This window comes from Coffea eugenioides, chromosome 4, assembly GCF_003713205.1.
Source record: "Coffea eugenioides isolate CCC68of chromosome 4, Ceug_1.0, whole genome shotgun sequence".
Lineage (NCBI taxonomy): Eukaryota > Viridiplantae > Streptophyta > Magnoliopsida > Gentianales > Rubiaceae > Coffea > Coffea eugenioides.
The window spans coordinates 41,214,408-41,225,388 of NC_040038.1; the positions used below are offsets into that span (position 1 = coordinate 41,214,408).

Consider the following 10,981-nt stretch of genomic DNA (forward strand, 5'->3'; position numbering starts at 1 on the left):
AGCTTCAAATCTTGGGCAATTCAATTTCTTTGATTATTTTAGCTTGCTGCATTTACAATAAAAACCACCCAAGGCAAATAATTTAGAAAGAAAAGAAGTCATAACTTGTTGAAATTGGCCACAAAAGTTGAATGATAAAACAATAAAACTTACTTTCACTTTCTTTGAGATCCCGTGAAGCTTTCTACACCAGTCCCCTACACACAACAACATTTGAACCATATCTAGATGAAGGGAAGCACGATAGCTAACAATAAGGTTCAAGATATGCGCACAGCATCGAACACGAAATAACTTGCCGCCACCTAATAGCTTCTTCGATCTACTAAAATCATGCCGCAAAACTCTAATAGCCCCATCATTGGCCGAAGCATTGTCAACTGAAATTGTGTGTATTTTCTGCTCAATACCCCCAATCCTTCACACACTTGAAGAGTGAAGCAGCAATCTCAACCCCTCGTCTAGGAGGTGGTATGTGAACAGAGTTGAACACTCTCTTTTGTAGCTTCCAATCCGAGTCAATCCAATGGCCAGTGATAACTATATATTCGATCTTTTGATTTTTGGATTTCCAAAGATCGGTTGTGAGGCTCACCTTTTTCACATTTCTCAACTTGCTCTTCAGCTTCTTTTTCTCAAGTTCATAGACTGCCATACAATCATTTTTTGCTACTCCCCTAGTGATCTTCTGCCACTCGGACATGCTACGCTTTAGGAAAATATTCAAACCTTTTTCTTCAAGAATGGTGAAGGGATGTTCGTACATCACAATCCAATGTGCAGCTGCTTCTCTCATTTTCTCCATGTCAAATTTTCCAGTATGCAAAGGTGGTACAGTAGGAAATGCATCATCAGCCGGCTGAAAGTTTAGTTTCGTTTGTTGTGCAGCTTGTCTTAAACTTGCTTTTCTAGATGGACATGACTTCCGGTGCCGCCACTTGCTAGATGTTTGCTTTGATTTACCCCTTGATAGCTTTTTATTGCAGTAACGGCAAATGGCATAGTAATTGCCATTTTCTTCAAATTCGTTGAAGTCCTCCCAAGCTTCAGAAGTTTTATTTCGTTTTGGAATATGGAATTCATCATCTTCATCTAATTTATCCTTTTCTCCTTCTGTATTGTTATCGTCAACAACCACAGCTTGTTGTCCTTCTTGTATATTACCCAAAGCAGTACTTTGTGTAATCGGATTAGTCATCGTGTTTCCTGGATTCATCGTTGACTCATTGGAGACATATATTGGGTTGTCCAACTCCAATATCAATGAAGTACATGAATTAGCATTGGAAACTAGTGGGATACAAGAAATCTCGGGTTGACTGCCCTTGTCTTGGGTTGACATCAGTCCATAAACACATGCAGTCCAAGCTAAAGAAAGATAACGAATTTTCAAATCAGGGCAAGGGAATTGGTTATAAAAGAGAATAGCTAATCTTTTTTGACTTAATAATTAATGAAGGGGTTGCTATGCTAGTTCCAATTTCATCATTATTCGTTTAATTGAGCATGAAAGTAGCTCTTCCACTGAAGCATCTATCTATTGCTTAACCTTGATGTATTTGTAGCCTCGGATATAAGAAAGAATAAGGAACTTTCTTGTAGACACTCATAAGTTCTCTAATATGTTCTTAAATTGTGATATTCTTTTTCCTTTTTTTGCAGTTTTCATGTGCAAAATGGACCAAAAGCTGCTGACTTTATAACGGTTTCTAGTGATAATCTAGAATGTGATAATCTAGTGCCTTTACTAATCACTAGTCCTTTGTCTTTTAGGATGCTATAGCTAAATGGCCTCCTCCGCAACCCATTGCATTTAATTTTGAAAATATTTCTACAACAGAGAGAGTTGAATGAGGTGGAGTTCTACTTTTTACTCTCTAATTCATTGTCTTTGGCAAGGGAATGGCCGAATGGGTAATGAGAGTTGAAAGAGAATCACTAAAAGAAACATGTATATATATACCATTAACCCAAAAAAAAATAGAAAACTAAAGGGGAAACAAAGGCAAAGAAATTAGTACCCTTTCACCCTTGACAGCTTCCCACGAGCTCAAGTTAAGGTGGTGCTGAAAACCTCCAACTTCAAGGAGACAGATGAGGTAAGGGGTAATAAGCCAGCAGCGGTCTTTGAAGTTTACCCCTCACCAGCGAGGAAGAGACGTGACTTGAGAGTTGAAAAGAGGAAGAAAGGCTTGATGGGGACTGGCTGATTCATGATAGGTATGGTGGAAAACCTCTATTAGCTAAAGTAGACTTGGCCCACTTGGGATTCCTTTTGATTGCCTAAAGTAGGATGTCCTAACACCTAAAAGGAGAATGCAACTTGTGGACCATTCTTTTTAATTTAATTATCACGGTTCATTGCACCATATAATAATTTATTACCTAAATTGAGAGGTATCCCTCAGAATTATGAGCCAATGCCTGTGGGGAGGTCTCTCTCTACTAAAAGAACTTAAGAACTTTTCCTTTTTAATGTTTTCAAATTAAGTTTTCTAAAAACAAAAAATAAGAATTATGATTTATGAAATCCCTACTTTGTCCACACAAATAAATAAAGGTGGTAAAATAGTTCATTGTAAATTTCATAAGTTATTTACCTATATTAATAATTATATATATATTTTTATTTTTTATACGATACTCGATAGAGCTCGTCGAGTTCTCGAGTATCAAATGTCTGAGATCAAGCTCGACTCGCTAGTTCTAACGAGCAGCTCGAGCTCGATCAAGCAATCTCGAGCTCGGCCTTCTAACTGAGTAGCTCGCGAGCTCGAGTCGAGCTACTCAGTTCAGCTCCACTCCTATTATCAACCGTGACAACAAAATTGTTTAGTTGGGAACTAGATTGCAATGCAGATATTATTCAACTCGTTGAGAGTTGATATTTTGACTATGAGTTGAAGTGACTAATCTGAGGCTTTGTGACTTGTAATCAAATATTTGTGCGCATTCTTGAGCTGCTTTTGCTTTAATTACTTGAGTCACGTTATTAACAATAGACCAGATATCGTTCTTCAGAACACCATTTACGATGAAAACATCATTATAGAGGCAGCATTATTAACAATGAACAGATTGCCAATGCAAAATGAAAATACATAATCCCTCCGTCCAACTTTGATAGACTTATTTTTCTTTTTTATCCATCCCAAATTATAGTCCACTTTTTAAATGAAAAATATAGTTAATTTGTAACTTCTCTAAAATGCTTTTATTTAATGTAAGTTGTTATTGAGTATAACCTAATTTATTTATTGTAAAGCTAATTAGTCATCCTCCGTTTAATGTAAGGATATTTTAGGAAGACAGTGAACTAGATTTATTCTTCCAACAAAATTAATTAACTTTTCTTGAACCGTGTGGAAAAAAAATCAAATCTATCAAAAGAAAAAAACAAAACGATCCTCATGTTATAAATTATGGCTTAATGACTAGATTGCACGCTTGTGGCAGGACTGCCAAGTATAACGCACCAATCATTTGTTTGGCGAAAATGAAAAGGAAAAAAAGTCATTAATATTTTCAGGTCATTGGATAGAAGATAGATTTTGGTAAGTTACATTTACACACATTTCAGATGAGATTTATAGGTAACGTTAGTGGTGGGCTAGCTCAGTATATCACATTATTAGCCATTAATACAAGAAAAGGTTACAGTGAAGAAATTTATATGTAACTGCACTTCTTTATCATTAAAAAAAGAGAATGTTAATTGTGACATTTATCATCAACTCATTTAATTACTTGAGTTTAAACTGATGAGTATGTTTTGATCACTTCATCAAGAAAAATATCTTTCCATCAAGGTTCACTTTAACCATCTTTCCTCAGGAAAAAAAAGGAGTTAAAACGAAACATAAAGAAAGAAGGGAGAAATCTGAAAGTTGAATATTGTGTGAAAAAGAATTTTTAACCTTTTTTTTCACATGTTCATGCATCTTTTTGTGAATATTGAGATGCCGCTTATAACATCTTTTGATAATTTGAACACAAGGATTAGGAGGTTTTAGTCCTTAATCAACTAACTTATTTTTGTTATCTACTTCTGAACTTCCAACAGTAAGATGTCGTGACTGATCAGGTCTAGTGTTGTGGTAATTGTTTTATTGATCTAATTTTATCCTAATAAAATGCCTTAACTTGATACTTTTTTACTTTTTGGTGATAATACTTGCTTATGGTGGGATTGAAAACAGTTGAAGAAAGGCTTTCCGTTTTTTTGACCAAACTAATCTTCTTGGCTCTTTGTTTATTGATCCGTTTGATGTGTAAGTGTGAATTATGGGTTGGATAGCTTAGGGAGAAGTTGTACAGCTTGTTAGCTGCTTGAACAGTTCAACAATTAACATTTGCTTATTTCGGGTCGTAGGAAGTAGGAACTGACTGTTTTGGGAGTTGGTACTAGGTAGCAACAGTTAATATGGTGTTTTTGTAGTGTTGCTGTTCTTATTATATGTTTAATGACACTTGAACTTGACTCAAGTCTTGACTCTTGACAATTGACTTCACTATTTCACCTATGATGTTGTTATCTTGTATTTATATATGGCTCTGGGGCTTTGTAAATGATTCTGAAATCTTTTTTTTTTTTCTACAAACGATATTAGAAATGATTCTGAAATCTGGGATTTGTCTTTTTTGACCTCTTTTTGATCTATTAAATTGTGGGTTCTATTTGAAATTTGGAAATTTGGGTTTTGTTTGAATTTTGGTGTTTCTTGATAATTCTAATTCTGAGATAGAAAGAGACTTCTTGGGATTGAATTCAAAGAATTATGTTGTTGTTGTTAAGGAAGAAGGCTGTCGAAGGTTTCAAGGACTTTGGTAAAATTAACCTATCCTTTTTCTGTCCCTTTTTTTTTTTTTTGTCATTTGTACAAAGCAGAATTGTGTTTAATGTGTTCCTTCTGTGTGAATCACTTAATCACATTGGCTTTGTTGGTTTTTGATGGCCAAACCAAAGTTAAAAGTTTTTGTCTTCAGTTGGTCTAGTATTGGTTTTGAACCTTTTGGTATTGGAATTCTATGTGAATTACAGTTAATTCTATTTGTTAGTATTCATTTCTGAGCCTTTTATGCAAATTTATATAGCAATGCAAGTTTTAGCTCAGTTTGATGTTATATTTAATGTCTTGTATACAAATGAGTTAGTTTTCAATAGGGTTGGAATTAATTCTACCGCTAAAATTTCGTGTTTCTACCTTCGAACTCGAGCCAAATGCTCGAGTTCATTAAGGCTTGTAGACTGCATGATTTTTTCGAGTCAAACTCAAGTTGTCGAACATGACATCGAGCTCCAGTTCGAATTAAAAAATTTCTACTCGTTTGAGTTAAAGTAGTACTTTTTTATTTTCAAGCCGAGCACGAGTATGATGCAACTCAAGTTTGACTCAACTCGACTACACCTTATTTCATGGACGTAAAGTGCATGTTTTTAAGATTGAGGGTAATAAAGCGTGACTAACCCCCAAAGCTTAGGGGGCAAGTGTAATTAACCCTAAATAGAATGATGAATTTCTCATCACCAAATTTTGCTGGGCTTGCTCTAATGGAAAACCTAGCTTGTTGGATCAAGATGATCGCATTAAACTAACAAATTTTGGTGATAAAGAATGAAACTGTCTTAACATATTTGTTGCTGAGTAGAGACTAGTGCATAACTTGTAAACTTGGGAAAGATAGCGAATGTTGTACATTTATATGGTCTTTTCGGTTGCTTCCCCTTTTAATTTCCTCAATTTGTTCCCTTTGTCTATACAAGGGAAGAAAACAAATAGTACTCGTATTTCATTTTAAGTACAATGGATGAAAGTGGCAATGAGGTGGATCCAAAATAAGCGAATAGTCCTTTTCTTCATTAAAGGATGGAATGTTAAAGTTAATTGCACTAAGTTGCCCCGTAAATTTGATGTGATTTAGATTTTTCCCCCTAAAGTTATTTTTATTGAACTTTATTCCTTCTGTTAACCCACATCAATTTGGATCCTTAAAATACGTTGAGGGGTTCTGATTGCGCCTGACCTTATTTCCAATTTTTTTTCCATTCAACTTCTCGTTGGCAAGCTTCTCTTATCATTTTGTAGTTTATTTTTCTTTTATTTTTTATGAGTAAATTTTATATACACTGTCAGTATATAAATTATCACGATTGGATAGATGACACATGAATAAATTTTGAATTTTAAATTCAAATTTTGCACATGTGTCATATATCTAATGGTGATAGTGTATACACTGACAATATATATAAGATTAATCCATTTTTTACAGGTCAAATTAAGATCTAAATTTTAAAAAAAAATTAAGATCTAAGTTCCAAAATATTCCCTTTTTTTTTTGGGGTTCAAACTAAAAGAACGTGTCACAAAATTTAGTAAATTATTACTACTATTCAAGGTACTCCTCCACAAATCTCAAATCATGACGGTCAATTGAAGGAATTGAATGCAAATATAACAACTGATATAATTGTGCCCATATGCATATCCTAAACATTTTTAAATTCCGAGGAAATATTTTTGGGTTACTGATCCTTCTACGTATTATGCTTGTTTGCCAACTATTCTATGATTTTTCCAAGGCAAGTTTTGTGATTTATTGCTGCACCCAAAAAAAGAAAAGGTAATTGGTCTCTACACACATTCAAATGCATGACGGTTTTTTAAGTGGTGGAATTCCATTTTTAAGTGCATTTTTCCAAAGCAAAAAGTTTGATCTGCCACTCATGGGTATGATTGCAATTAATTGCTAGTTGGTTTATGGGCATTAATATTTTCTCGATAAACGGTTAGCCTATGGTTTGTTAAGGGGAGGAAAGTACAAAAATAATACTAATAATAATAATAATAAATGTTAGGGAGGTGGAAGCAAATCATACCAAACTTAAAAGGGGGCTTGGTGCATTTAATCCAATATTAAGTTTTTAATTACAACTGTACATGGTAACACTAAACCTGATCCTAATCCAATATCCCTACAAAAAAAATCCTAATCCAATATTAAATTTTTAATTCTAATTTATGGTATGTTTCTTGCTAAGAGTAATTTCCTTTTTTCCTGCTCCATTGTTAATCATTAGTCAATTTGATCACCTAACTGTAATTTCTTACTGGTTTTGAATCCATTAAACAACAATGCCACCAACAACTTGTGGTTGGCTACATTATTGGAAGACATCGAAAATTTGAAATTATTGTTTCAAATGTGTTTCTTTTATTTAGTTGGAGAAGATAAAAAAAATATATTTAGCAACAGAATCAGCAATTATGCTTTAGGCATATGTCAAGATGAGGAAGTGATTAATCCTCAATGTCATTGAACACCGTTGTATAATTTTGTTCGAGTGTTTGCTCGCCACCATAAAATTTCATTATAATCAATACAAATCTCTTAACGTTTTGGGAGAAAAAAAAAAGAAGTAATCCTTTAGCACTCTTCTGATGGCTCAAGCGCATTGCTTCTGGTTCATATTGGGTTATTTTATTAGATTTTACATGAACTTTATTCTTTAACTCGGAATAGTGATCCACCAGTTAAACATTGAGTAACAGCAATAAGTCCCAGAGAGGTGGAATTCATTCCTTTTTCATTAGCAAGTAGTCTTTGTAATTCGTAGGTTAATGTTGGATAATTTCTTGCAAAACGAGGAAAAAGTGTAATTTCTTGCATCTATGAGTGAAGAGAATTATGCTTGGAATGGCGAGCCCTATGGTCATTTGACTGTTTTATCTGGTAGTTAGATTGGCATTTTGCAATTGCGACAGGGACACTGCCGGACTCAAACCAATTCTTTCTAAGCACAAGGATTTTTTATTTTTTATTTTTTATTTTTTTTATCTTTTCTATTTCGGGGTACAAAACTAGACCATTTTTCTTTTATATTGAGATGGAGTATCAAAACTATTACAAGAAATACTAAACTCAATTACATACTATTGTCCAAATTCGTATATTGTAACAGAAATGGTAAAGAAACGAACAGAAATCTAAATATAGAAAGGAAAAGAAGAAGAAAACAAAAGCTTTTGGATTTAAAACCTTTCATTTACCAAAAAAAAAAAAAAGTTAAAAAAAGGACATATTTTGCATGCAACTATAAAGCAAACCAAGTAAACTCACCAAAATAACCATCTGCAAGCTAATTTTGATCTAATTACTAAAACTGGATTTTTCAGGTACTACAATAATGCTAATTTCAAAAGCCAAAATAAGATATATGGGCCAAAATTTGCGAAGACAGCAGTTTAGCTAGATGGGAAGAAGAAATACAGTGTGTATTGATCCTTCAACCACCACCAAAGTATTTATGCACGCATGAGATGGCCTTAGTTTCTTGACTTGCCACCCCTTCCACGGTAATGGCCACGTCCTCCTCTTCCACAGCCACCAGCTTTACCACCACGGCCTCCACCCAATACCTTGTTGACATCATGCTTAACCTGCATGTTCTCTGGCAAAGGAAGTATGTGATCAACACACTTCCTGAAGCTAAAGTCATCCACAGAATCATCCTCCCTTGTTAGGAAGAAACATCGACTTTTGAACTTTGGATGGTATCGGACTTGGAAGGCACGGATCCCATTACCAATCTTTTTATCTGGCTCCAAATGACCCTTCTTGATCAACTCTAGCAACATCACATGCTCATACTGTAGAATACAGAACAATTAAGCATGCGCAGGATGTTTCAGAGAAACAGATTCATCAAAGATAAAATTCTTTTCCATGCATCATGAACACCTTCAAAGTCGCTAACGCCTTTTCATCTAGACACAAGATAACCTTAAGTAGTTCAAAAATTAAAGAAAACAGAAAAGAAGAGCAACAAAGTTCTCGCTCAAAACTTAAAATCAACAGATCATGCAACCCTTTCTCACTAAAATCCACGAGCATGGTATACAGCTCATTGTGCCTCACAGTTTTTTATAATCTAAACCAATTAAGAAGCTCAATTGCATGCAGTATGCCATAGACATGACATAAGACAAGCATGAAAAAGGATCAGCCTATGATCTAAATCCGCAGCTACAAAAGGATGTATTGCCCAAAAAAATATACAAGTCAACAAACCTACAATACACAATCAAAAATTTGAAAAAACAGCCAATTAAATCCAACCAAAAGATCACCATCAGCGGCAATGGGGAAGGTTTAGCACATCAGTCACTTAAAGCAAATAGGCCCACATGGATGTTATCAATTTTGGCTAGTAAGACAGATGCAAGTAATTATAATACCAGACGAACAACATCAAACTTTCACCAATAAAAGTTCTTGAATGCATACCATCAATTCCAAATTCAAAATTTTTTTGAATAACAAGCGAAACAGAAAACCATACAGCGTATAGGTTTTTCCACCATATTCGACCTCTCTATTCCATGATCCAGTATCACCAAACTAAAGAACAATCCCCTGAAAATACCACTCGAGACTTTTTGCTTTGCTATCTTAACTTCAACAAAATTTCGCAATCACCAAATAATTCACAACAGACCCAACATTCACTAAGCACCTGCTCATATACACCAAACTGCAACAAATTCGAGCTTGTTAGGATTAACTTAGCTCAATCCTACCTTCCACAGTATGATTATTCTTCCCTCCAAAAGTTCGTCTAAATGTAATAGTAATTCCTCCCATCAAACCTATTTCTTTCAACTCTTCTCATGAATAAGCATTTTAGCAAAACTAACATTTTCTTCTAATCACTTATTAATCAAAAGAAAACAATCGTTCAAAACATGCTACACAGGTTCAACTACTAATGAAAGAATGGGATGCATAAACAGATTACCCTTTAGAATTAATAACAGAAACACTCAATAAAAATCTAAACTTTGACTAATAATTCAAGAATCCCAAAAGAATAAATAGAAAAGAAAAGAAAAATAAAATCAGCTTAAATCGATTCTACCTTATTGACATTCACATTAGGTGTCCAGAAATGCAGAAACTTGTAAAAGTAATCAAACATCTCCACAGACGATTCAAAGCTCTTCGGACCCAATTCGACGGGACCCGATTTAAGTTCCGGCTTTGAACTCGACTTAGGCTCCGGCTCCGGCTCCGAACACGACTTAGGCTCCGCGTCAGCCGTTTTCTCAAGCCGTTCCTCTTCTACGGACTTATCATCAGCCTTCAACTTCTTGACATCTTCGCTGTTCTCTCCCTCCTCGTCAGCTTCATCTCTGACGCGCTTTAAGCCGCCGGCGCCGCCGACCGCCGCGTCATCATCTTGGGCTTCAACTATTTCCATGTGTTGAGTGGACGATTCCTTCACCTCACCGTCGGCTAGGGTTTCTGGGGTTTGCTTTTGCTCTGTTTCCGCCATAGTTTAGGGAGTTAAAAGAGGAGGGAGCGTTTGGAGGAAAAGGAGCTTGAAGAACCCTACAAATTTAAGGGTTTTTTTTTTTTAACTCGGTTAATTTTAAATTAAACTACCTCCCAAGCATATTCTCGACTTAGGAGCATTATTTCTTAAAAAATCTTTAATTTTCCTATACTTTTACTAATCAACTTTTTGTCTCATAAATGACATGATAAAAAGTTTTATAATATTAAAAATAAAAGTCATTACAAAATAATTTTAATCCAAAAATATTCAATATTGATCTAGACTTTAGTGTATTGCTGGCCATTATATTGTGTAAATGTTTTTAATATGTTTTTATAACACAATCTGACATAGGACACCTGCAAGACTAAAATTACATTAGAAATCACGCAAATTAGGAGATACTACGGCTTGTCTCAATTTAAACATTGAAGGTTTTTCCTTGCATCTGAAAATCCAACATTATAATTTATAACTATTATTCTAAACTTAGAGATACTAGAAAGTCTTAAAATTTAAATTTTAAATTTCATTGTTTGATGGGATTAGTTATAATCCATTATTTAAAATTTTTAAATTTAGATTTTATGTATTAAAATAAATAAAAAATAAAAAAAGAATGAAAAGTTTGAAAGTTATTAA

The 10,981-nt window shown here is 34.3% G+C and overlaps 2 protein-coding genes across 2 annotated transcripts; both read right to left on the reverse strand.

The window, feature by feature from the left end:
• Positions 1 to 403: 403 nt before the first annotated feature.
• Positions 404 to 1,216, reverse strand: LOC113769369 (zinc finger BED domain-containing protein DAYSLEEPER-like). Its single transcript, XM_027313825.1, has one exon. It carries the CDS (start codon positions 1,214 to 1,216, stop codon positions 404 to 406), a length of 813 nt encoding a protein of 270 aa, XP_027169626.1.
• Positions 1,217 to 8,126: 6,910 nt separating this feature from the next.
• Positions 8,127 to 10,387, reverse strand: LOC113768089 (protein EMBRYO DEFECTIVE 514-like). Its single transcript, XM_027312324.1, has 2 exons — positions 9,920 to 10,387; positions 8,127 to 8,651 (listed from the first exon to the last, which is right to left on the reverse strand). Exons 1-2 carry the CDS (start codon positions 10,334 to 10,336, stop codon positions 8,328 to 8,330), a joined length of 741 nt encoding a protein of 246 aa, XP_027168125.1. The 5' UTR covers positions 10,337 to 10,387; the 3' UTR covers positions 8,127 to 8,327.
• Between the last annotated feature and the right edge of the window lie 594 nt (positions 10,388 to 10,981).

What these genes read in the sequence shown, in the direction of transcription:
- LOC113769369 (XM_027313825.1), bottom strand. Translation starts at nt 1,216, where the DNA reads ATGAATCCAGGAAACACGATGACTAATCCGATTACACAAAGTACTGCT.
- LOC113768089 (XM_027312324.1), bottom strand. Translation starts at nt 10,336, where the DNA reads ATGGCGGAAACAGAGCAAAAGCAAACCCCAGAAACCCTAGCCGACGGT. An exon ending in CTAATGTGAATGTCAATAAG is followed by an intron (nt 8,652 to 9,919) that starts GTAGAATCGATT and finishes TGTATTCTACAG; the next exon opens with TATGAGCATGTGATGTTGCT.